The sequence below is a fragment of the Odontesthes bonariensis genome, chromosome 15 (genome assembly GCF_027942865.1).
Source record: "Odontesthes bonariensis isolate fOdoBon6 chromosome 15, fOdoBon6.hap1, whole genome shotgun sequence".
Lineage (NCBI taxonomy): Eukaryota > Metazoa > Chordata > Actinopteri > Atheriniformes > Atherinopsidae > Odontesthes > Odontesthes bonariensis.
In genome coordinates, this window is record NC_134520.1 from 4336553 (window position 1) to 4363894 (window position 27342).

Sequence of the window (27342 nt, forward strand, 5' to 3'; positions counted from 1 at the left end):
GATCATTATGTTAAAAGTGTCCATATGCAATACTTAATGCAGTAATATGTTTATAACACACTTGTGATTGTTCCTTACTTCTCAGGTTGTGTTATGTCATTGATCATCCGAAGTACTGTAGCAATCACTGTCTGTCGCCTTCGTGCTGGAGAGTTGCACATATTCTCATGAGCCCTCAGTTGTTGGGCATGTAGTGTTTATTTCCTTATGTTTTCAAAGTATTGTACAGACTCACTGTCTGATATGACTTCATGTGGGAGTGGATGCGGATACGTTGATTTATTTTTATATTTAATATGACGTGTGGAAGGAAATTTTGGTTTTCTTTTCGTCCTTGAACAACTTCAAAATGTTTTATGTAGCATTTAATATGCAATGTTTTTTACATATAATATCCCTCAGTATTTAAGATGATATAATATTTGTAAATAAAGAAAATTGCTATTTTTAAAGTGCTCATAGTCATTTTTTTTCATCTAGTTCCATTACCGAGATTGAGTTGAAAGTCTAGTTACTGATTGGACATATCAAACTGATCTAGGCTGTCAGCTGAGATAATGCTGGCCATGCATGCGTTTCACATCATGGATGAGAAGATAAAATAAGTGTGCTCGAAGAAGATGGCACCCTGTAAGCACATTCATATCTGATAGCCTTTGAATGGCAGGTTTGTAACAGGGACTTCAGACTGAAACACATCGCAAAGTCTAACCACAATAATATTACGGCAACATAAAGCAGGTCACTGAATACTAGCGCATCTCGAAGTCAAGGATGCTCCCTTAGTAGGATGGAACCTTCCAAAGAGGGCACTTCTTAGGTGTGCAAAGACTTCCTTCTTCCTCATTCCTCCTACATCTTCAATTCAGAATTATAAAAGCAAAAGAGCACAGCTCAGCGGTCCCACCTTAAACAGCTATTTATGCTGGCAATTTGACCTTTGTAATCTCTTGACACATTAAGATGCTAATACGGTAACTTACTTAAATGCACATTTATGAAGCTCTCTATGCTATCTTGGAGGTGCGTAAAGGATTGTGGGTCCTTTGAGAAGGATAAACAGAGGCATCCTTGAATTTTCACCAAAAGAAGGACCCGGTCCTTCAAAGGATCCTTGACACCAGAGCAGTCCTTTGGCAAAAATTTGGTGATGTGTTAAGGATCCACACTTGACTGGGCAAAAGTACCTATGATTTATTCTTTCAAACCATTTTTTTAATGCAAAGAAGTCATACATTTGGGGTGTTTGAAGTGTTTGGGTATAGAAAAAAACACAACGTCTCTTCAGTTTTTAAAGCAGCCGTAAATGTTCCTGCATTTGCTGGAACGCTTCGACCTTGAGAGCCCAATTAAAGCATCTGCTCCTCCCATCCCACTGCCCACACAGTCGCACCTGAACTCTGGCCTTTATGTATTTATGAGGTCAAAGAGCCTCAAAAGAACAGGACGCTCAGATCAAAATCAGGCTTTAACCATGTCGTTTATAGTTCTTTTCATTATTCAGTCATTGCTAATAATCACTTATTGGCACAGTGGACAATGCTGTCAGAGGTAGGTGATTGATATCAGTGGTTGCTGTTACGTTTTTCCATGCCATATGTGCTCTTTAATGGATCATTAATCAAGACAACTTCGGTCAGTACCCTGCAGAAAAAAAAACTTTATTTAAGTTCTAGTATGTCAGCTTTAATTTTGTCAAATTACCGTCATGCAGCACAATTACTCAAAAGTTCCGATATTTTATCTATTTGTGCTGAATGTGAGGGCCCAATGAAAGTAAGCTAATGAACACAGTTGGTAACAGCCCATGTGTCCTGAGCTGCAGCTGCCTGTTATCAGTGTTAGATTTAGGAGTTCGGAGGAAGGAATTAAGCTCTTTTACCTTATTTCTTCCTGAAATATGCGCACATAAAACATAGTTGCACAATTCAAGTCAATGTTGGTGAACAAAGGGGGAATGAAATGAAAAGTGATAAAACACATAGGCTATACGACAGTAAATATTTAACTGTTCTTTAGAGCTGATAGCAGTTACAAAAGTCACTATCAAGTCAGCTGTTTGGGTGCAATGACATATTGTGTGTCTATTTTTTTTTTTTTTCTTCCATTATCGTTATTGTTAAGAAATAAGGAGAAACCACCGCTTTCAAGACCTGTAAAAAAATAGAATAATAACTGTGAAAAATATATTCATCATTAACATGAAATGGACTTACTGTATTCACCTGTTCCACTTAAAAATCCAAGTATTTATGTACACTCACAAATCAGGAAAATATGGGATGGAATGCAAAAGCATATTATAATGTTGTCATTTTCAATTGCTGTTTATTTGAGACCTGGTCTTCACACATTTAAATTTCTTAGTATATCAATTTCAGTCTTTCTTTGTGGGACATTGTTTTTAAGCAGTCCAATGACTTTTCTCATGCTTGTGCTGAAAAATTAGAGATCCATTGCCCATCATTGCTCCTCAAATACTTGGGCTTTCATGGATGCGGTTTTAATAGGCAAATTTCCAAAAACTGGATTTTAAATTCAGAAATTTGAAATAAACTTGCCTTTTCTGTAGCATAAACAATGGTAAATATTCAGTGGTTAAAAGACTCTCGTTGCTTTTAAGAGTGCCGCTCCTATCAGGCAATAAACTGAATGTCCAACTCTCAAGGTCAATCATTGTTAAACATTTGGCATCTTGAGGGATTCAAATGAGGACAATAAAATGTGTTGAGCACAAGGGCTGCTTTACATCACAATCGTTTGACCTTTATTAAATGAATAAAAATGATAAATCTAAACCATATTTTGTGTTATTTGAACTTCTGCCAATAATTCTGCCAATAAAATTAAATATTTTTCACGCTTTTCAGCCCAAAAACTGAACTGAAGTGAACTAGTGGATGCAGTAGATGGAAATATTGCTAAAGAGAGCCGTGAGAGTGAAGCAAAACAACAAGAATCTGTGTTTGTCCTTATACCACCTCCCTGTAAGCCTGTGACTTTGAATAAACAAAGATATTTTTGTGTATGTGTACAAAAAAGGAACATTCCTGTGACCTTCCATTTGCAATTTTGCACATTATTTGTTTAAATAAAATCCTGGCTTCTCTTGACTGCCTTTCCAGCAAATGAAGACTATAATGGGAGTTGCAGTTGATCTGTTTGTGTCCCTCTAGCCTAACTCATGCATGCTGAGTGTTGTTTTTCTTTGATTCTAAATCGACCGGTGTTATCGATTTAGGCTCCTCATACTCAGCATCAGTTCACAAATCCGAAGGATGAATGGACTTGCTGCATTTCCTCTTGGAATTAACGTGAACATGCATGTAGCAATGTGTGTAAGGTGGCATGCACATCAGCACCAATCTGGTAGAAGGCAGAGCTAATCTCGTTATTAACGATACTACTAATGGTTTTATGGCATCGGTTTACAGCATCGAAATTACCGGCTGCTGATGGGAGAAGATCCACAGCAGCCTGATGACAAGTGAGCACACACAGGGACTGTAGCTCAAGGTAATCAGTTTTTGTCGTCAAGGTTTTTGCCACTGGAATGGAAAGTGTGTATTTATGCTTCAGCGGTGGCTCGTATTTCAAGATGATGAAGCAGACAGAGAGCAAATAACGTGATGCAAGGGGTCAAGCCACTTTCTCTTTGAGCAGCGAAATGTGAACGTTATTTGTTGAAAAATACCGAATGTTTGGCAAAAAGGCTAAAGATATGGATTCCGCTTGATTCATTATTATTATTTTCTTTAAATTATATGTTTTATGGAGGAAGATGTTGTGCCAAATGAGGTTAATTAGCAACAGGTCAGTAACATGACTGGTTTTAGAAAGAAAAAAAGAGCACCTTACAGAGGCAGAGTCTCTCAGAACTAAAGATGTTCAGCTATCTGCAAAAAAACTGTCTCCAAATTCTGGAGCAATTTAGCAAAATGATTCTATTATTATTCTATCATTTAGAGTTGAAAATAGCATTGATAGATTCAGAGTATCTGGGGACAGTTCTGTTCACAAAGGAAATTGCTAAATTGAGCAAGCATGATTCTGGGATCCTTTAGTGCCAATGGAAGTGACAACTTATACACCTGGAAAGCCTCCATCAATCCTGCAATATATAGTCACGTATGTTCACATTTAGATGTCTTTTTCGGGAAAGGCATTGCATATGTATCCCAGGTTTAATCCCAGGTTTCTTTTCAGCACTGTAGCCAGTCTGACTAAGAGTCCGAGCTCTGCTGAGCCAGTTATTCCTTTAACTCTCAGCAGTGATGATTTCATGAGCTTCTTTATTAATAAAATTGTTTCTATCAGAGAGAAGATTGATGGAGTCCTTCCCACTATTATCAGTGATGTATCATCAAGTACAGCAGCTTTAGAAGTATCTTTAGAACCTGATTTGTATTTAGACGGCTTCTGCCCAGTTGATCTCTCTGAACTAACAACAGCAATAGTCTCTTCTAAACCATCAACTTGTGTTTTAGACCCAATCCCAACCAGACTGTTCAAGGAGGTTTTCCCATTAATTGACACTTCCATTTTGGATTTGATCAATCTGTCTTTGTTGACAGGATATGTACCTCAGACTTTTAAGGTTGCTGTAATTAAACCTTTACTTAAAAAACCTACTCTTGATTCAGAAGTGTTGGCTCATTATAGACCTATATCCAATCTCCCTTTTATGTCTAAAGTTCTTGAAAAAATAGTTGCAGCTCAGCTTTGTGATCACTTACACAGAAATAATCTGTTTGAAGAGTTTCAGTCAGGATTCAGAGTGCATCATAGCACAGAAACTGCACTGCTGAAAGTTACCAATGATCTCCTCTTAGCCTCTGATAGCGGACTTGTGTCTGTGCTTGTCCTGTTGGATCTCAGTGCTGCATTTGATACGGTCGATCACAGTATCTTATTACACAGACTTGAACATGTTATTGGGATTAAAGGAACTGCATTAGGCTGGTTTAAGTCATATTTATCTGATAGATTTCAGTTTGTTCTTGTAAATTGTTACATGCCAGGCATGTATGTGTGAGTGTGCGTTGTGTCTGTGTCTCTCCCCCCTCCCCTGTGTCTTTTAGGTGCTTACAGCAGAAATGCTGTTCACCTGTGCAAGCAGGCTCGGCTGCTCATTGGCTCTCTACCTCCCCAGCTGGCCTATGGTGACAAGGGAGAGGCCTTAAAATGGAGGACATCCCAGACCTTTGGCCCCTTTTTTGGTTTTTGCTTGTGCTTGTTGCTGTCCTCGTCTGGCTAAGTAGTGTCTCTGACTCTTAATTTGGACTGTGTGTGGTGGGAGGTTTTGGGTCTAGGTAAGTTGGGGTACCCTTTACATTTGTTCATGCACGTAGGTGAAAATTGTTATCTCACTAGGTTTATTGGTTGTGCCACTCCTGTAATGTTTTGAAATGTTCTTTTGCTAGAGAAGCCAGTTAGCCATTTTGTTTGCACTTTATTTTCTTCAGAGGTAGTTTAGGTAGGCCTCCTTTTGTTATATTAATTTCATTTGTTTTGGCACAATCTCTTTATCCCATCCTCCCCCACTTCAGTGTGTCTTTTTGTTTTAATAAACCACGTTGTTCACTTTCACTAAGACTTGTTTGATTTCATTGGTTGTCGTGTTATTGTCTGCTGACTGGGTCACCAAGTGGACGTAACATAAATGAAGAATCTTCCTCACACACCAGAGTAAGTCATGGAGTTCCCCAGGGTTCTGTGCTTGGACCGATTCTTTTTACTTTATATATGCTTCCATTAGGTAACATTATTAGACAGCATGGCATAAATTTCCATTGCTATGCTGATGATACTCAGCTGTACTTATCTATAAAACCAGATGAACCCAATAGGTTGGTCAGACTACAAGCATGTCTTAAAGACATAAAGACCTGGATGACTCAGAACTGTCTGCTTCTAAATTCAGACAAAACTGAAGTCGTTATCTTTGGACCTGAGCGTTTCAGGGAGAAATTGTCTAGCTATATAGTTACTCTAGATGGTATTTCCTTGGCTTCTAGTTCTACAGTGAGGAACCTTGGAGTTATTTTTGACCAGAACTTATCATTTGACTCGCATATAAAACAGGTTTCTAGGACTGCCTACTTTCACCTTCGTAATATTGTTAAAATCAGGAACATCTTGTCTCAGAGTGATGCAGAAAAACTAATTCATGCATTTGTTACTTCAAGATTGGACTACTGTAATTCTTTATTATTGGGCTGTCCCACATATTCTCTGAAAAGCCTTCAGTTGATCCAAAATGCTGCAGCCAGAGTTTTGATGAGAACTAACAGGAGAGATCATATTTCTCCAGTTTTAGCTTCTCTTCATTGGCTCCCTGTTAAATTCAGAATAGAATTTAAGATTCTTCTCCTTACATATAAAGCTCTTAATAACCGAGCTCCATCATATCTTAAAGATCTCATTGTAAGATATTTTCCTAACAGAGCACTTTGTTCCCAAACTGCAGGTTTACTTGAGGTTCCCAGAGTTTCTAAAAGTAGAATGGGAGGCAGAGCCTTCAGTTATCAGGCCCTTCTATTGTGGAATAAGCTGCCAGTAAATGTCCGGGAAGCAGACACCCTTTCCACTTTTAAGACCAGGCTTAAAACTTTCCTTTTTTATAAAGCTTATAGTTAGGTCTGTTGAATCTGATAGTGTATCTGCTAGTGTGTCTTGTTCTGCCTCCACCTCTGGCACCCTCTATACTTTCATTACCCCCTACCCGAACCAGGGTTTGAATCCCATTCCCGCTTATCTTACCTCTTTTATTTCTCCCCCTACCCGAACCAGGGTTTGCATCCCCACCCCGCTGTGACTGGTGTGCAGTTGGTGAGAGGCTGAGGTAGCTTGTGGCTGTAAAAAGATGGTTGTTGTGGTGTGAGGAGCAGATCTATATAGGGAGTATAGGGAATTACTCACTGAGTCTGGTCCTTTATTTTATTATTTATTTTTTCGTTAGCACAAGTTTCTTGTGTTTACCTTGAATAGGGATGGCTCAGGTAATCCTGAAACATCCCATAGTTAAGCTGCTTTAGGCCTAGACTGCTGGGGGCCTCATCTGTCACACCTTTCCTCACTTTACTCTCTTTATGTATATGTGATATTATTGTGGTCATTAACTCGTGTTTCCCTGTTCCAACAGATATCCTTTGAATGGTGTTACAGTGCCGCCGCCGCCGCTGCGGCCCTCCCCCCCTTTCTGTCTTCTCAAACCCCAGCTGGTCGAGGCGGATGGCCACCCTTCCTGAGTCTGGTTCTGCCAGAGGTTTCTTCCTGTTAAAAGGGAGTCGTTTCTCTCCACAGTCGCCTCAGGCACGCTCAGGCCGGGAGATTGGACCGAAAAACAAAAAGTTTTCAGTGCAATCTGTTGGTTTTCTTAGCTAGGAAATTGTTTTTGAATTGGCTCTATATGAACGAATTGGATTATTTTATGAATTATGATTATTATTAATTAATTGAATTCCAATTGGCTTGAATTGGACTTACTATCTAAGTGCCTTGAGATGACATTTGTTGTATTTGGCGCTATATAAATAAAAATGAATTGAATTGAATTGAACATGTCAGCAAGACAATTCTAAACTGCACATTGCGGTTATTACAACAGCATGGTTTTGTAGTAAAAGAGTCCAGGTGCTGGACTGGAAAAACAATAAGTTAAAGAATACTTAGGACTGTTGAGCAGTCAGAATACTATTTCAGACAAGAAAGGAACTCCATTCTTCTCCAAAGGTCCAGCTCCTCACTCCACGGACATTCACAGACAAGGAGAGACGCCAGTGTCCTGTTTTTGTCCCACTTTGTTTGAGATATGTAGCTGACACCAAACTCAAGATGAGCACGTTTTTCATTAAATAGTTAAATGTCTCACTGTCAGCTTTTTAAAAATCTTTTTTCTTTGTTTTATTGTGAATAAAATACTCTCTCATGAGATCTGCTGATAACTGCATTCTGTTTTTATTTACATTCTACACAATGTTCCAACTTTTGGAGTTGCAGGTAAATTACATGGAAAGTCACATCGTTCGCTTGTATTGCCAACTCAAGAAACATTCAATTACAACTGATGTTTTGAAGCTTCGATAGACAATATTTTCAGCATTTCATGATGCTATCCTGCATCAGCTATAACATTTTCATACATATGAAAGGCTGCTTAGGCAATTGATCCCTCTCAGAACACACATTTTCCCTGCTGAGTTTGAGCTTTCATGTTGTTCAGACTGAGTTTAACTTGTTCTGTTGTCTTGTGGTTGAAACTGCATCGTAACACTCCAACACACCTTTGCGGATGAAGGTATCAGGTTTGTTGCAACTCTGGCTCAGTCAAACCAGAGGCATTCACTGCAGCTTTTATGACCACATCCAACAGTGATGTCAAGAGAAACCCGTGAGTGAAATACACACTTCTTTCACAAGGTGACAAGTTAAACAACTGGGGGTCAGAAAACAGTAAACAGTCTTCAGATGAGCCTGAAATGATCTCCTGGCTCGTTGCCTTTGCCCATTTACTCATAATTCAAAGTAATAACTATCATACTTACTGCCAATAAGTGCTATGCAAGCAGTGCAACCTCTATGAACTGTTGACAAAATGACTTCCCACTGTGGGTTAACGTGATGAAGTGTAGCGCACTTTCATGATGACACAAGTTTTCCCAGGAGGGCTGTCTGTTCGAGCTCCATGTGGGCACAGTGCCTCAACACTGAACATTCAGTACTTTTCATTTGCTGATGACATTTTCAGGCAAAGTGCTACTCTGACCTTGAGTCAGCAAGGGAGTTGGGATTGTATCACCAGAAATTGTGGATACTTTGCAAAAAATATCCTGTTCTGTAGGGGAGCAGAAACCCTGATAACATTCCTGACTCACTTTGTGAGTTTGTCGTCACTCATTCACTCAATTGTTACATTTAACACGCATTAAAATAGTCCATGTGCGCAGGAGCTGTTGACTCCTGTGGTCAACCAGGGCTTAAGGCCAAATAGAGTTCATCTGGCAGGCCGGCAGGTCTGCAACTGGGGATTTGTGCAAAAACTGCTTACAATAGTGATTATCATTACAGTAAAAGGAGGCTGTCTTACACCAGAATATGTCCCAGCACAGCGTTTGTTGATGTAAGCTAACAGGCTATACATACGTCCATAGAATATAGGACCTCAAGCGATCATGAGAACAACTGCGTGTGAATTGTAAAAATGGTCACGTTTTAAAAAGAATGCATTTCCCTAACTTTGATCTTTCTCTAACCTCGACCAAGTAAATGTTATTGCCTAAACCCAACCACGAGACAAGTGGTCTATGCTGTTATTAACCGAACGGAATTCAGAATTGAAAAAGGTCCACACTCACATGGTGGTCTTGAACTCACATCAGAAACACATGAATAATTGACATGCTGCACGTTACCATGCCATCAACCCACTCGCCCACTTCAGCTATGTCATTTCTCATCAATAATGAGCCTCCTCAAGAGGCTCCTACATTTGCATAATGAAGCAGAAATGCATAAATGCATACAAAAAAAATTTGCATAATGGAGTCAAGAAAATGTACAAGAAAAACGGAAAAAAAGCATGTAAATGAAAGGTTTTAGGAAAATATAAATATAGGTGGAAAAATGCAAAGAGTAAATATTGGAGAAATAATTTTTTCTATGTCCAAAATGTACAATAATTTAATTAAAACAGGCACTTTAAAATCCCAGTAAAATACATTAATAAATAGCTTTAGGAAAATGAATCAAGGGAAACGTAAATGAAAATATACATTCAGAGATAAAGAATATAGAATAAAGAATATAGAAATTAATGAATGACGAATCATTAAATCAATAAATGAAATAGAAAATTAAATGACAAAGAAAACGATTGGAAATAAAAGCAGAAATATAATTTTATTTCACATATCCATTCAATATTACATTGATATTTTGTTTTATTTTAGTAGATTTTATTTGGTTTAAATAATTTACTGAGGAATCTATACATTTTTGCATTTACTTTGAATTATGGCAGTTTCTCTCCAACATACATTTTCATATTTCGAAATCCATTACAGACGATAACATCAGTTTGAAATATCAAAGGCAGCATACAGTGAAAAATCAGACATCCAAAATACATGTATGCATACAGAAATAATGACTAAATGAAGCCTACAGCAGGACGTGTTAAATCTAAATAACAATTCAAATTAGGCAGCCTTATTGTGTGGGATAACACAAAACTGATGGAAAATAATCTTATCATAATAATTCAACCTGCTCATTACATTATGACTGCATGTTTTAGATTTTATGTCCTTTTATCACCTCACCATCTGCAGGGAAACTGTTCGATGTTTCCAAAGTCCAGCTGAGGTTGTTTGGAGATACAAGCTATTTTTAGACGTTAAAATGCAGCAGGGCCATATACTGTGCATGCTATCAAATTATTTCATAGGTGGTGAAACAGCAACCCAGAGTAGAACTTTCACTCAACAAAGTGACTTGAATAGATAGTTCTGTCACTGCTGCGTAGCTCTAGATGTGGAATATAAGTAGCGAAGACATTGTCACATCCCATGAACGTGTGACGTAAGCTAGTTTACCGCCAGGGGATTTGGAAGCAACCACAAAACATAAAGCATGGGAGTTTTAGTCAGATAGAAATGGTGATCTGTCTGAGGACTGTATGTCAGCTGGTCTTTCAGCGTGGAGTGATGCTGGTCAGCCTCAACAATACACAGGATAACAACTCTGAATCACATAAATCCCTGTTTTGTCAACCCATGAAGCAATCCAAAGAAAATGCAGTGACAGAAAATATCAATGCTGAATGTAAGAACTCAAAATCCCTCCAGTCTTAAAAGTCAACAAAGTGGCAATTTAAAGATTTGATTTTCTATTTGCTGATGAGAGGCCTTTGTTGCTGGTTTAGTTTTGGAATTTTCATATTGAGCCACGACTACAGCATAGAATTGTGGTGTAACTATGGACCCTGATGAAACACTTGCATCAGTTAATCATTACTTGATAGGAATGATGTCAGAGAGTGAAAAGAGAGTCAGCTGTTATGTTCAGTACTTTAATAAACTGCTCCAAACACCAAAGGTAAACACAGAAACTGATTCTAAAACATAGTCTACGCTAAAATATCTGACTTCAAGTGAAATATCTTTTCCAACAACGAGATGCCATGAAAGTTAGAACATAAGATGATGGTGATGACTTCCAATGACTCCGATAACTGACCAAACCGATCATCTTATCAAGAGAAAGACACCCCAAACAATATCAGCTTTGTACTGACACTGACAATGCTGATGGAGTTGCACTTGATGGCACAAGTAGAGATGTTTAATGCACTGTATTATACAGCATCGGTCAATAAACTTTTGAATGGTTTTGCTTGTATATACTTCTAAGCCCTTTTCCAAATGAGGAAACAGTTGGAGCAGATGTGGAAGGTGCAATCCAAAGTGGTCCCAGTAGGAGTAAGAGCATTAGGAGCTGTGAATCCCAGACAGGGAGAGTGGCTCCAATGCTAAGATATTACGCAGGAACACTCAAACTCCCAGTCCTGAGCTTTAAAGACATACACACCACCTCCAAAGAGTTTGAGAGCAGACAGCATATACATCCTCAGCAAAGCAGTCTTCAGCAGGACATCTCTGTTTAACGTCTCATGACCTGATCATCACACCTGCCACTGTTAATGATCAAGTGTTTACAACTGTCTGAAACCTGACCTTTTCACTTACAGAGATCACTACACACATATGCTTACTTAGATCTCTTGTTCAGGGTTGCTGGTAGCCTATCGCCGCTATCATGGGGCACAAGGAGAACATGCAAAGCTCCACACAGGAGGGCCACGGCCGAATGGCAAACCAGGAACCAGCTTTATCTGGTGCATTTTTGTCACGGGTTTGATGCACAGTACTGACTTGCAGAGCTGCTTGCATGGCTTAGCTGTTGAACTTTTTTATAGCACGTACTGTTACTGACAAAGTTAAAGAACCCACTATTTACTTCAGGTGGATTAACAGTATGGATTTCCCTCCCTTTAACTGGGTTTTGCTTTGTTTTGAGTTTCGCTGATGGTAGTTACGGTAACCTGTCGAAAATGTTACCACAAAAACTGCAATGATACATTAAGAGATTACTGCAGTACACGCGTGCTGTGCTGTTGTTTTGTTAACCGGCTTCCTTAAAGACAGAGACAGATGACGTCCGTGACAGAGTTATAAAAAGGAAGAGGGAGACCATCAGTCAACCCCCAAATTATACACAGTCACTCTAAAGTGAAGCAGCTCTGCATGGAGCTGTTTACACTGTGGAAACTTCTAATCTAACAAATGACAGCTCCCTGAACATTAGCCATAAACTGCACATTATCACATCACAGTCAGTCAGCGCTGTAAATAACTGTTAGCACCAAAGTGACATTAACTTTTCCTCATAATAGCTGGCAAGGGTAGAAACCCTCCATCCCTCAAAGGTTATTTTCCACTCTGTCTTTATGAACACAGAAACAAAGACACCACAGAGATGCATTATTGTTTGACTAATACACCAACAGGGCTCTAAAGGTGCATTTGAAGTGTCAACCATTGCTAAGTTAACTTCTTGTCCCGCCGATCTTTCCATAGCCATGTTTTAAGCTGACGTCTGCTTAACATACTTATTAACCAAGGACACCTGCCCAGCAAGAGCCTAAATCAATAACATTTGAAATTCCACTGCTCTGACTTCAAACCAGACATACTGTTTGAGTACCCCGCATGCTTTTGTTGCATGTCCTGTCTCTTGCACGATGTTTATCATCGACATGTCACTGATAGGACTATGGGACAAGCCTTAATAGTTGACTTATTAGAGCACAGCTGGTACAACATCTCTCAACAAATCCATCTCTGAGACTCATTCTATGTATTTATAAAGAATCTTATTCTATTTCTATTTGTAAGAGTCACACTCCTCCTTAAGCTCCACACCCTTATGAAGGTGTAAGGTGTAAGCTGGGCTCAGTATCAAAATAAGTGTTTTATTTTCTATAAACAAATTAATGGTTAGTGGTTATTAAGGAAACACCAAGATAAAGTAGCTGTCATAACCTGACTGGTGCTACTCTTCCTTTAGTCTTAAAATGAGTCACTTTCAGAGGCACAACAGCTTAACATGAATAGTTCTGCAACTCATCGTCTAAATGTGGGCTCCCACAATGTGTAGTGTCTGAGGGCTTTTGCTGTGGCTATTGGATCACTGCACCTGGCATTGTATGTCATAGGAGGTGATACAGGAGTGCGGTCCAGAAAGCGCACAGGCACACACCCGAAAGAGTCACAGCCAGATCGCTGGTCTGGCGAAGCCACTGCTCGCCATTCATGGTCAGCCACGGGTCCTCCGCTGCTCGGTAGGTTCTTCCCACGATGCCACCTCGCTCTCTATTCGAGTCAACACCTTGCTGGCTGACAGAGGATCTCCTTCTCCTCGGAGAAAATGCACAATATCTGTGCTCTGCGTTCGTTTGCAGATGAAAACGGTAAAACAAGGTTAAGACATCTTCCATGGCAAATGAGCTTGTAAAAAACACATACAGACATAGGGAAATTACGCCATCTTGTGACGGATACTCGCAAGTGGTGAGCAGTAGTGAACAACACCATAACTTACCGAGGCAGCTGTGCAATGGAACAGTGATAACAATGACTAAGATGGAGACAAGAGATGCATATGCCTGTGGAGAGAAAAGAATCATTACAGTTTCTCTTTCAAAAGTGCAGCCTTTAAATTATTTAATGTCTTATTCGTGATCAAAGTCAAATTTGGAATTTCACATGTGTCCATGATTCAAAGACAGATAATGATAACATACAGTAGGAGGGCAACTTGTGGTGTGTTGATTTTTTTCCTCCTACTACATACAGTATGACTCGACTGGCTCATGCCTACCAAGAAGAGCTGTGCACGGTTCTGAGTCATCCTCCTCAAGGCTTTTCCCATCTGGAGACCAAGCAGAGCTAAAGAACAAGGCGTAACGGCCTCCTCATCCTCAGCCTCTACACATCTAAGGATACAAAATAATGGAAACCATGTTACTCGTGATAAGAGATTTACCCTCAGTCCTCACACTTCTGCACACGCGACAGAAGCACGCCACTCCAACTGCCTTCAAATGTTATCATCTGATTATCATTGCGCCTTGTTGTGGCAGCGGATTTTTTTTAAAAAGCACCTTTTTAAGATCTTCTCAGCCACAGAGTCCGGCTCATCGCGGCGTGACGCATCGAACAAGCCGAGGACGCTCGGTGGAAAAATGTGCCCTTGTTTCGCCAAAACAGCCAAGCTGAACATTCCCTGCGAGTCAGTGTGAAAACAGATTCATAACAGCAGGGGTATTCAGTCGGAAAGTCTCCAAATAATAACACTGTGTAATGCTGTTTGTGGTTTTTATTGCGGTGGGCCTCAGCCCGTGGAAGTCTAATTAAGTTTATCATAGGGTGATGAGATTACAGCCCAAGTAAATCTGTCACCTGAGGGTTGCCCACTAGAGCTGCTCTGCTATACATTGATATGGCCTGCTCAGCCATGGATAATGACTCCTCTCGTCTGCTGGAGGAAAAGTAGTTGTAGTAGTAGTCTCCCATTTTCAGCAGAGCTATAAAGAGGAAAAATATTTGCTGCTCAGTGACCAAATTGACAGTACAGAGCAAGGTTAAAGCAAAAAGAAATGAGTTGAACTCACCGGATGGATGAGGATCAGAGTTTAATATAGAATAGTGGAGATATCTCCACTGACAATCGTTACTGAGATTCAGCTCCTGGGTGCATGGTGAGAAAGAGCGGCATAATAATGAAGGTTACGTTATCCCCCTGGCATTGTTCCCTTCTTTAATTGCATGACTGGAATGAAGTGCAATTTGTCCATCAGCCCCCATCACAACTCCAATTATAAGACATCGATTGCAGGACTGTGTTAACAATCAATTTTTAAAAATCACTGGTACTAGTTTTAACAAGCCTGCGATCCGACAGTTGGGTTAAGCGGGTATAGAAAATGAATGGATGGGTGGATAATTTTAACAATACACGCAAAGGGTTTGAAACTAGAGAAAGAGCGTATATTTACCTCACACAGGTGTGCAGCATTGCTCTGTGCCAAACCAAGACCAGTTTCAGCTGCCAAAACATACTTCACAAATGCCTCTCGCCTGTTAGCAACACAGTAAAGCAAACATGAAGAGGTGGTGACAAACAGTACAGGTCAGAGAAAATGATTAAATGGGGATGATCGAAAAGTAATTGAAATTAATGTCCCTACCAAGAGCCCTGGATGTAGGCCTGAAGAGCCTCTCTGATGATAAATCCAAGGTGTCCGTTTTGTTCACAGACCCTTTTAAGCATTCTGCGCAGAGGTTTAAAGATTGCTGGTGAATTGTGGAATACAGTTTACTTTACATAAATATAGAATATTCTAGCATGATCTAAAAAGTTCCAGATGTGCTGAAGTTTTTCCTTGAAAAAAAAAAAAAAAAGCATTAGTAAAAGGAGCTTCTTTAAATTCTTAAGACACCAGAAGAACTTGGCACAGCAGTATTGCTCTGTGCCCGGCATTAATGCGGTGACAGTGGCTCTTATTTTTAGGTATGCAAATGCCGGGTTTCTGACCTTGAATTAGCCACCGTCATTGAAATGAGATGCCACTGAGCTGCAGGCTACAGTGCAACAGCCCATAACAATGCTTTTTTTCACCAAGCTAATGAAAGCCTCTTACATCACAGCCCTCTCCACATCCTGAGACACCCCTTCTAGGCTTCCTGTGGAAAGGTACCATGCTGCTTCCACTGACGCAGCTACGTGGCCATGTCGAGATGCGCTCAGAAACTGCTGGAACGCAGCACTCTGTGGGTAACATCAAAAACATATCAAGTACGCCATCGTACCTGAAAAGTGCGAAAAACTCCTCTTTGTCAAGGTGTGAGAATCCAACCTCGTTCCTCCAAGGTTTGTCAGGATTTCTCCCGTTCAGGTGATAAATTCCCAGGTTAAACATCCCATCATCGCTTCCATTTAAAGCAGCTTGCTCAAAGTACTTCACTGCGTTTTTGTGGTCGTTCAGCACAGTCCCATGGTACCAGCCTAAACCATTCAAGGCGGTAATTGAACCCTAAAACAAGGAAGCAGACACTGCTATTCAGATTGAACTTGTACGTTGTAAACACAGCCATTGATTGCCACTCGCTCACCATTGCGGCCGCTTTTTTCAGCAGCTGAAATCCTCGAGTGTAGTTTCTTTTCACTCCCTGGCCCTGGAGGAATCAACATCAATCAGGTAATCAATAAGTGTCAAAACAAAGACGGTGCGCACAGACCCACGCACGCACACTCATTGTCCAGTGTTCAATTCATTCACAAAATAGGAGTCTTCATAAATTTGCACAACCTTCATCAGGAGGATGGAGTAGTCGTACGTCGCCGAGGGATCCTTCATTTGCAAAGCGCTTCTCTCAAACCACTTCACCGCGCTCGCTATGTCTTTTGAGATTCCATTTTGTCCCCAGTAAAGCATTGTTCCCAAGCGTTTCTAAAGTTAATAGAGTTTGTATTAGTCTGTTCTGGATACCGATTCTGCCACTGACCCCAAAGGAGAAATTACAAAAGGGCCGAACGCCTCTTTTTTATGTCTCTATACCGTACATCTTACACAGATATCCACACACAGTTTTAATTAAATAAAACATCTCATGAATAGTCAGACATACCTGAGATTCTATGTCTCCCCTCTCTGCCTGGAATTTTAAAAATTGGAACACATCACTCGTCTCGTGCGTCAGGCTGTGTAAATCCTCTTGGTTGATTAGATAGATATATTCAGGTGTGTACTGCTATGGAAAATCCAAACAGAATCACTATTATAAACATTGCAACTAATTGATTTGAGATTTGACTGACAGTTCTGGCAACGTAAGCAAACAGCCTCATTACTGTCATCAGACTGTGATTTAAATAGTGCTGACTCCTGGTTTGAGCTCAGATATCACCTTTTTTTCTTTAATCAAGCTCACTCAGCGTCAGTAAGAGGAGCTCTGTGCAGTGGAGGCAGGCTTATTTCTGTTCTATATTTCTTAATCATAATTGTAAGCAAGCGCTGCTCTGCTCTATCATCTACTCGAGTCCTTTAAAAGTTCCCGGTTAGTTAAAATTCTGCTGATGAAAATATTGTTTTCCTGATGCATCGCCTGCCTATTCAAACTAGAGCGGACGGTAAGGCTTCTCTGCTCTTTCTATGCAGCTCTCTTGATTAGATGCAGCTTATTGAAATAGTCAGAGAATAAACAGGAAATCAGCTGGAGGCAGCCTTTTCTCGGAGCAGGCTCCTTATCTTTGGAGTGCTCTCCCCCATTCATCAAGACAGCTCTATTTTTAAATGAAGATTTAAGACCCAGCCTCCTCTGATCCAGCCGGCTGGACCAACAAACAAGCCATTAATCATATTTTGGAGACAGTACGTTGAGTGCGACTGCAGTCAGGTGTACAGCACGTTTGTACGTGCAAATTAACTTGTGCATGACTTTTTATTACTGTACAGTCAAACATCTGATATAGAACATTTCTATTAACATTTTATGTCTACTCTCTTTCTTGCCAAGAGAGGATCAAAAAAAAAAATCAATACCACTCACATCTGTTCGAGCTGGAAACAAAGAGAAACAGCTAGTGTGGGTGTTTGTGAAGACCACAAAAACTGCCTATTAGCACCTTTTAAGTCTTCAAGAACCAGTTCGATCTTGCTAATTAACATGTTTCCAACATGTTTCTTGAATAAAAAACTGGGATTCAATGAGAAGGCTACCCAATTTGTTTTACCACTTTCGTCTCATCAATTTAATGAAATAATCAAGCCGCTTTTAACATTTAGACGTACCGGATTAAGCATTTGTCTTGGTGACTCACGATTATCCTACAATGGTGCCGTTTGACTCATTTATTGGGAACCACTTGGGATCAGTTCAGTCTGCCGATGCGCACGGTATGTGTGCACGTCTGTCTCAATAAAAATCCTGCTGATTTAGATTTGATGCAGAGCAGGGGGTCTTCAATCAAGTCAAGCTAACTTTATCTATATAGCACATTTAAAAACAACCGAGGTCGACCAAAGCGCTTCACAGTATAAAAATGCAACAACCATAAAAACAACAATAAATAATACATCATAAAAATTACACTTTTTCTGCTGGGATAAGAAAAGTGCTCAATTTGAAAGGAAGGCTGAGAAAAAGAGATGAGCCTTGAGCAATGATTTGAACTGCTCAACACTGAGAGCAGATCTAACATAGAGAGGTAAGATGTTCCATAATTTAGAGGAAGCTACTGCACAAGCTCAATCCCCGTTTGTTTTTAGCCTGGTTCTGGGCGCATCAAAGAGGAGCTGGTTGGCTGGACTATGTCTCTAGCTGGGGTCTGCGCATTTAAGAGGTCAAGGGAGTAAGTTGGAGCCTGTCCATGAAGGCGTTTAAAAAGTAAACAGCGTTTTCAAATCGGTCCGAGCGGGCAGCATTCTGAACTAACTGCAGGCGTCGAATTTATGACCGATCTAAAGCTACCTGCAAAAAAATGACAGTAATCAAGCTGAGAAGTTATGAGGGCACGGACGGCCCTCTCCAAATCTTTAGGGGAGAGATGAGGCTTTACTTTTGCTTTAACTCTTAATTAGAAAAAAACTGGACCTGACACCTAAAGGGATCTGCTAGACAAATTTAAAAATCAACATGTACTCAAAGATTCTTCACAGAACAGTGATTTTTACAAGCAAGTGGACCTGAAGTACCTATACCAAGAAATTCAGGATTTCCAAAGACTGTCACCGTGGTTTATTTTCATTTCGCTTCAGGAAGTTTAAGCTCATCCGTGACTCAAGAGCTCACAACAGAAATTTCAAAGAGTTGTTTCTTTATAAATAATTCTGTCTGCAAGCTGTATCAAGGCTTCCCATCAATTAACTTTTTTTTTTTATATATATTTTATGCCTTTAATGATAGGACAGTTGGAGAGAGACAGGAATGCAAGGGGCAGAGAGAGAGGGGAGACATGCAGCAAAGGGCCGCTCGGTACGGGACTCGAACCGGGGACAGCTGCAGCTGAGGACCATAGCCTCTGTACATGGGGCTGCCACTTAACCCACTACGCCATCGACCGCCCCATCAATTCACTTTTACGATTAGCTGAATATGAATATATGAGTTTGACTGTTTGTTCAGGTCAGTAGTTTTTTGTTGTTTTTGGTCCTGTTTCACTGATAGTCATTCTGATTTCTGTGCTAAATTTGGCTAGATTAAAATTTTGGCTTTTTTCTGTTTTGTTTCACGTCCTGTATTCATCAGTCCTTTCATCAGTTCATCAGTTCCTTGTAGTCTTGCTTTCTCTCCTCTTCCCGCGTACCTGGATTCAATTACCCAATTACCACACCTACCCTTAGCTCCCTCTGTATAAATACTCTCCGTTTTTTATTTTTCTCTTTTCAGGACCAGATCCTTGTTCCAAGTTTGTCTGTTCCTGTCAGGTTTAGCTCTCAGTATTTTTTTGGGGGGGGGTTTGCATTCTTGGATGCCCTGCATCAGCAGTGCCCTAAAGCCTGTTTTAAAACACACTTCAGTAATCCGTCCACCTGCCTGCCTCTGGAGTAGAATCTGCATTTGTCTCCTCACCATAACGACACACAATGGCTTGTGACATTGTCGAGCTGGTAGCCTGCTTGCTACTAATTTTATCTAACCTCTCGGCACATTGTGTGGTTTCTCTAAAGTCAACTGCAAAAGGTAAATTTGTCAATGTGCTCAAGGTAAACAAACACTGGTAGGGGGACAAAAACACAATGCAAGTTCAAACGTTCTCAAACAACACTTGCATATGTAGAAATGGGGAGTGAATGTTTTGTGCACCCTTACAGATTTAGTTTTGAGCCTTTGAAATAAAACATTACAGAAAGCTATGACCAGTTATACAAATTACAAAAATAAAGGCCTCTAATAAAGGCCCAGCACTCTAACCAGTGCAGGTAAGTCAAGGCCTCAGTGTTTTTTAGGTAATATGGGTTCTAATTTGTTTAATCCTCACAAAAACAATGTGCAAAAAACAACTAATTGTGTATTTACAGGGAGTTACTGTTTGTGTATGAACATTTTTCTTCTGTGCTAAAGCAAAGCTAAACTAACTGCCTGATTGTAGTTTTATTTAGATCTGATGGGCAATGTAAGGAAAGAAGTACACGTCCCAAAAAGATACCTTTACACTAAGACAATTACCTGTAACAGCACAGTCTAAATGTATTTCTACCACTGCAATCCCCATTACTGCCGACACCTTTACTGTAATGCTGCTTATATTCATCGATGAAATGCACAATGATTGATACCTTATTTTCGTGTCCCCGGGAAGTGTCGACGCTAGTCTGTGCCCCAGCATTGGAATAGTAGCCATAAGCCATGTTCAAGTCTTTAGGAAACCCATCAGCTCCGTGTGTGTGTTTATATCCTGCATGCATCAGGGCAAAACGATCATCGGCCAAGGCACCAATCAAACTATAGACGTGACCCTGAAACACACAGGAGGTCGGTATTAAGAGTCATTGTTACCAGTGTGATTAAACGTTTGCTAAAGTAAGTAGCAATTAGGATACATGGGAGGTATTAAATCTACCTGCTCTTGACTGACTGAGTGTCCCAGTCCGGACAGGTGGGTGGTGGCCAAGAAGAGCGACGCTCTGTGATTTCCAAAGCAGGAGGATACTTCGAGCAAAGCAATTGATTTGTTTGTGATTTGCACTTGTCCCTCAACCACAGGGAACATTGTACCAACTGCCAGGTCAAACAAAGAAGTTCTGAGGTGCTTGATACCCAAAGATCCTGCAGAAACAGATAACAGTGCTGTAGAGCTGCACAATAAATCCCTAACACAGCACACACCTTATTGGGTTTGTATGTAAATCTGTAGCACCTGCTCTGATTTCACCCTCTTTTCCTAGCAAGAAGTGAAAGAATGTGTTGTGTTTGAGATGAGTTTCCCACGTCCACGCTTGTGTGCAGGTTTGCTCTTTCTTTCCAAACTGATCCCACAATCTTAGGAAGTCAGGAGTACACACAGCTGAAATAAAACAGAATCTGTCAACGGCAATGTTCACATTCTCCTTAACGGTGCAACTGAGTATTTGCACCCTGGATAAGGCAAACACTATGTACAAGGTTTGTCTGTGGATATGGACATTGCATTTATAAGTCATGCCAAAATAATATTTCACCTTCGTTGGTTGTTGAGAAAAGGTGAGTTTTAGTTACTTCTCGTAGAAAAGCTTTCGTAAATGTTCTTATTTCTCGGCATTCTTTATGAGCCCTCTCCAGCCCCTGTAATGTTGACTCGGGGTGAAGTTGATTCTTTACCTATGAAATGAAAAGCACCACATTTGAACCTGGAATTCAAAGCCAGAAAACAGCACAGTGATGTTTAATTCATGATGACAGAGTAGACATTTCACCTCTTCTGTTCCAAAGCGGTAGTATTTGATAGGCCCAAAGTAGCCATAGATGCCTGGCATGTATTTCCCTCCTCCAATCACAAAGTATCCGTCAGTGTCATCAAAGTAGATACTGTTCTGAAATCTATAAGATATTTGATACTAATATAACCAGAAATCCTAATAATGTTGCAACCTAACAAAGTCACTTCTGGACTAAGGACAGTGTTTTTCCAGTCTTACTTGTATACAAATCGGTGAGTTTCTTCATCCCATGTTGCATCCAGCACTACCTGAAAGGCAGACACAACAAGGCATCAGGCCAGAAAAAACCCATTGAACTGTGAACAACTTTAAATTGAAGTACACACTGCAATCGCCTCAAGTCTCCCAGCTGGAAAGAAACCATCTTTCAAGATCTTACAGCTGTTCTAGCAAAAAACCAAGAGCCAGGGCACAAAAAGAAAACGATTGACTACAAGCTCAGTTTCAATTTCAATTTCTAATCCAACCACCCAGACCCTCAAGTTGGGGTGCTGTACCTTTGAGTCGAGTACGTAACAGTCCAATCTAATCCACTTCCACAGGGGCAACACTATAGTGGCTTGGAATGCTTCATCTTCTCCTGTTGTCATATGTGCCTGAATTATGATTTCTCCTACAAGGAAAACATGACAGACAGATATTTCACTAGAGGAAATCCAAAGCTTTATTTATACATGACACAGTCTGTTCCTCAGTCTCACAAACACACATCATCCCTCACGAACGTCTCATGATACCTCAGTCAAATCCTGTATGGCAGTTTGTGTCTACACAGGCTGCTGTGACCCACCTGTGTCTGAGAGCTGCAGCAGGACGGAGTCATAGAAATTTTTCCTGCTGACATGATGGATGATCCCACAGCGCTTGCTTTGACACCGTTTTAGCAGGTAGATCCACACAGATAAGGTGACGCTGAAAACCAAGCAACGAGATTTGACAAATCATTTCTTCAGCCACTCGAGCGCGAGGATGGATTTAAAACGCTGCGCTGTCTGCTAAAAACGCCTGACCTCGCTGTCTTTCAGTGACCGTAAATAAAAAGCTTATATGCTCTGGTGAAGAGGCTTGGTGAAGCTCATAAAGTCATTTCATGAAGACACTGAAGTAAAACTAAAAGAGGAGTGTGCTCAAACAGATGCCTGCGCTGAAAAGGAAACAATCATTGACCTGTAGCCTGTCAACCTGCTGATCTCAACACAAACCACCGGCATTGTATGCTGTAATCTTTAAGGTATGTGTGTTGGTATCAACATTTAACATCTGAAAGACTACCTTTGCCTTTGTTGACACCACAGGCGATGTTTTTGAACTAACCCATAAAGAATTCCATCTTAAATAAGGTAAATTAGGAGTCAGTGTGTGAAATCTCACCTGGGCCGTGTCACAGCATGAACTCGGGCTCTCTCCAGGGCTCCATTAAGGAAAGGCTGGAATCTGCGGACCACCCCAAAGTGCTCACCAGTACTTGCCATAGGGAATTTGAGCATATCGATTACATCTGTGAATAAAGAACACAACAAAAGACTACATTCGCAAACAGCTTTCTCATGTTTCCTTATGCTTTGGAGAAAAAATTTCAATATGATTAAGAGTCTAACCTGTCTCATGTGGGCACTGGTGGATTCTGTCGGTGGTCATCTGCCGTATCAGTTGAGCAGACCATGACGGGCACCCAGTGGGAGGTTGGCTCATCCTCTGGGAAAGGGGCTTTACTTGAAGCACTTTGTAAATTTTCAACATGGACCTGTGGTATGTGCTGATTTCACTGCCTTTTTTTATATAATCCAGCCAGGCGCGAACTGTCACATTCTGGGTGTCTAGCATGTTACCGCTGAAAAAGTTATGATGATGTGAAATGGACGGAGGCAATCTGAGCAGCACCTGCTGGATTCTGTAGACTCGAGTTGTGCTGCTGATCCATTTTCTCCTGAACACCACCAAATCTGTCTTCCTTAATGTTGACACCACCACCTCCACCGCAAGATGACATGGCCTGAAGCACTGATACCGCACACGGACCACTGAGCCATCTGCCACTTTGTCAGGGACTGAGTCAAACCCTATGAAATTGTCAGGCATGATGTCACCACTCTTGGCTGAAATAGCCTGTAGCGCACACTGTCCCTGGGAAGAGTGAAAAGAAATTACATGAAATGAACTGAGGGTAAAGAAAAACAGGCAAGTGTTCAGTCTGTTTCCCTCAAACAAATGCGTGTGGGGTGGGAAATGAGAGTTGTTTTCCAGCTGCCTCTTATCTGAAAACAACACTCTGAGTGCAGTATGATGTCCGGAGCGATAAACAATGAGCTGAAACTTCTTATGAAGCCTTATTAAACTGAGAAGTGCTGTGGATTTCTGTAATCTAATTTAGGTAATGAGCTAGATAATTACAATATTCACTAAGTTCAGCTCGAAAAGCAATCACTACCACAGCGTCACTTTGTTTTCACGTGTAACCGAATTCAGTTTTAGTATGAAAGTACTTTAAAGAAAACATTTATGTTCAGATTTATGTAGAGAATATATTGTGGTTTAATTCTCAACAAAAATAAGTTGTGTTGAAGTTGCTTACCATTAGAAAGGAGGAAGTGAAGACATATCCAAAAATGATGGACTGAAACCGATTCATTTTTTCGGTCTTTTGGGGTTAAGAAGTAGAACTTAAAGAGCATCTAATCCGTGGATTCATTATTACCCCATACGACAATGTTGTTTGCTGTCATTTAAGATAGGCTCCTAGTGTGACACCTCGCAGCATACTTCCCAAACAGTTTGCAGTTGCTGTAAGCGTACACCCAGTATAATGCAGCAGTACCTGATATTCTGGTGTTGCAAGTTCTGCAACTGGTATGAACCACCTTCAAAGGGCTCGAGCCGTAGACGGCTTACCTAGATACAGTCTGCCGTGCAAGAAAAAAGTTTGATTCACCTTTGTTATTCTATTAGGGAACTCCTCCATGAGACGTCTGCATCAAAGCGTAGAGTCTGACCTTAATTTGTTGTGCACTGGCTAAGACATCGCCGTCATCCTGCGCTCCCGTTGGCCTACGCCCACGAAAGACTTTGAAGAAACATGATCTGAAAACAACCTGATATCACAGCTAAAATTAATTACCCATGGGCAACTCAGTGTTTATGTTTCAAAGAGAATGAAACATTCATAAAGTTGCTGACAGGTTGTTTTAGCTGACCACACAGGAACATGAGCATCATCTTGTCGTCTATATAAACGGTGACTGCTGCTAAAAGAGACCGTGTATGTGTCTCTATGAGGCAACTGACATCAATACTTTGGACTGGACCTGATTGGAGACAGGATTTGTAAAACCATCAGGAAATACTGGATAAGAATATTTTTTTAGAGTATTTTCTTTTGTGGCTATTCAAAAAAAACAGGACATCACGCTCAATGGCTTTGCAGGATCTGTGCAGGGACGCATTTGATGAAGGTATATCCACAGAAAGAATTTCACTCTCATTTGGACAAAAGACTGGAGGTTGTGACTATGTAAGCCGTTTACCCTTCGGCAACAGCACAAGTCTTTTGCAGTTTTATATACCTGTGGCAGAATATCTGGATGAAAGTCCAATACAGTTCGGGCAGATCAGCCCCATCCAGAGCTCCGATGACGTCTCATTTCAAGGCTCTCTCTTAACATCCTCCTTGCCCACAAACCTTCCATTTGCATCCTCTCAGCCTGTTCCGCTCCCCTTTCCCATGTCTCACGGGACCACCACCTTAGCTTTCATCTTTCAGGGTGGCGTACTGGCTGCAGCGGACACTCGTTCCAGTTGCTCCGGCCTCGTGGCGTGCCCAGCCGCCCAGAAGATCCTGCCCATTCACAGTCACTTGGTGGGCACCACCTCAGGAACTTCGGCCGACTGCGCGCTTTGGAAACGGATTCTCGCTCGAGAGCTGCGGCTTTACCAACTCCGCCATGGTCGCCGGCTGTCCACAAGAGGAGCTGCCAAACTGCTCTCACACATGCTTCACCCTTTTAAGGGAACTGAGCTCTGTGTGGCTGCCACACTGTGTGGGTGGGATGGAGGGGAGCTGCATGATGGATGCTGTGACTCTGGAGTCACAGAGACTGATCCCACAGAGATAAGAACGAGTCAAAAGACTGACCCGGAAACGATTGGAGATGCCACTGATGAAAAGGTCTCTGTGTCAGAGGCAAAGACTCAGAGCTCTTCTTTCACTCAGCAGTGCTGTGAAAAAAAGGAGAGAAGTTTCTCTGGACCCAGTCTGGTTTATGTATGCAGCGATGGCACACGCCTGCAGGGAACGCTCTTCTCTGTGGGCTCGGGATCCCCCTATGCCTACTCCATTTTGGACCAAGGCGTTCACTGGGCACTGGCAGTGGAGGAGGCCACATCAATAGCTCGAGAAGCTGTGTACAGAGCCACACACAGGGACGCATACTCAGGAAACTGTGTAGACATCTATCACGTCACCTCAAAGGGATGGACTCGCAGGACCAGGGAGGACTTGAAAGAAGAATACTACAGAGAAAAGGAAAGGCGAAGACACGAGGGAGAAACACAGCGTGACTTTGCCGGAGTAAAGACACAAATGTCATAAGAAAAGAAAAGCAAACATCAGGGAGTAATCTGAAGAGACTTGACGGCGTCTTTGGAGCAGATACTAAATTAATGAACAAGCCAGGCAGTTGCACCCTCCAGGCTATTTCTCAAATGATTTGGGCTTGCATATCGTTCCATTTAATAAACAGCTGATGTTTTGTTAGCACTGATGATAAAATGTACTCTAACAGCGCTCTGCTGGCTGGCTTTTTGATGTAGACGTTAAAGCATTATGAATCATTTCATCATTCCAAGTACAGAAAACTGAAAACAGATTTGTGTCCGCTGTCAGAATACATCTGGATTTTCTATGACACTTCAATATATGAATGAATAAATTAGATTTAGCTGAAGTTTCCTGTTCATTTTGTTTGAGTGCTGTGGCCATAAATTAAGTAAACTAGATATTATTTAAGGCACAAAGATTCTGGACGGACAGGGTGAAACGTGTTAAGCCCTTCACCCTCACCCTCGGTGCTTAGCTTTCTTATATTTGAGTGAAAATAGCCAAAATGTGGGGATGAAAAGTTTCCAGGGCAACACAGTTTACCATTTGGGAGTGGTTTACAGCATATGAATAACGCTGCAGTAAAGCACGTGTCAAAATGTTGGAGTGCTGCATAAAGTTCTGTTTCTCCACGACAATATGATTAGCTCATTCAGAAGTATTGTAATGCAAAGTGTATGACTTTAATAGCTAAAGTATTCTTATGTGTGCAGCCAGCATGTCTGTGTGTTATTAACAGTGTGAAATAAACGACACGCAGAGCTGCGTAACTGCAACACGGGTGGAGATGTGTGCTAGTACCACTTTATGAGTGATTGCAGCTGCGCGAGTGAGAGGGGATCGCCTCCCTTACTCCCCGACCTCGTCCGTAATTCCCATCCTTGCAGGATCATTAATGGCAGAATTATTGAGCAAGTGAAAAGAAAAGAAAAAAACAAGTGGAAACCGATTTGGATGGTCCACATTTTAAAGCTTGCAGGGACACTCTTGCACAGTGCAGAGCTATGTGTTTTTTTTTCCAATAGAGGAAAAGAGGAGAGATTCATAAATCAAAGTTTTGAGCCTTAAAAAATTGAGCGAGCAGCATTTCTGCGTTTGCTTGGCCTCAAAGCTTTTTGTTAAGCTTTGGCAGTCTTGGCTCCTCACACACAATGTCCATGCAAATGGAGAAAACTCCTCTGGATTCGACCAGAATGTGATATGTCAC

The 27342-nt window shown here is 41.0% G+C and overlaps 2 protein-coding genes across 4 annotated transcripts; one reads left to right on the top strand and one right to left on the bottom strand.

Moving 5' to 3' along the window:
• Positions 1-9881: 9881 nt before the first annotated feature.
• LOC142400110 (protein sel-1 homolog 3) lies at positions 9882-24300 on the bottom strand. 3 transcript variants are annotated; one of them, XM_075484740.1, is made up of 24 exons: positions 24114-24300; positions 23140-23665; positions 22913-23039; positions 22332-22453; positions 22039-22154; positions 21740-21789; positions 21518-21641; positions 21284-21422; positions 20983-21129; positions 20686-20891; positions 20402-20581; positions 16752-16871; positions 16433-16573; positions 16236-16298; positions 15980-16156; positions 15764-15891; positions 15311-15394; positions 15119-15200; positions 14735-14810; positions 14523-14647; positions 14225-14346; positions 13942-14056; positions 13663-13726; positions 9882-13506 (listed from the first exon to the last, which is right to left on the bottom strand). In XM_075484740.1, exons 1-24 carry the CDS (start codon positions 24168-24170, stop codon positions 13271-13273), a joined length of 3327 nt encoding a protein of 1108 aa, XP_075340855.1. In that variant the 5' UTR covers positions 24171-24300; the 3' UTR covers positions 9882-13270. The 3 variants fall into 3 exon arrangements, with proteins under 3 accessions (XP_075340855.1, XP_075340854.1, XP_075340856.1); XM_075484739.1 differs by having other exon boundaries at positions 16752-16874; XM_075484741.1 differs by lacking the exon at positions 15764-15891 and having other exon boundaries at positions 15933-16156; positions 16752-16874.
• Positions 24301-24950: 650 nt separating this feature from the next.
• Positions 24951-26126, top strand: psmb11b (proteasome 20S subunit beta 11b). Its single transcript, XM_075486163.1, has one exon. It carries the CDS (start codon positions 24951-24953, stop codon positions 26124-26126), a length of 1176 nt encoding a protein of 391 aa, XP_075342278.1.
• Positions 26127-27342: the final 1216 nt, after the last annotated feature.

Excerpts from the sequence above, each read along its gene's own strand:
- LOC142400110 (XM_075484739.1), bottom strand. The coding sequence starts at position 24,170 with ATGAATCGGTTTCAGTCCATCATTTTTGGATATGTCTTCACTTCCTCC. Across the intron at positions 20,582-20,685 it reads ACTCAGTCAGTCAAGAGCAG|GGTCACGTCTATAGTTTGAT; the intron begins GTAGATTTAATA and ends TGTGTGTTTCAG. Across the intron at positions 14,057-14,224 it reads GCTGAGAAGATCTTAAAAAG|ATGTGTAGAGGCTGAGGATG; the intron begins GTGCTTTTTAAA and ends TTGTATCCTTAG.
- psmb11b (XM_075486163.1), top strand. The coding sequence starts at position 24,951 with ATGGCTTTGCAGGATCTGTGCAGGGACGCATTTGATGAAGGTATATCC.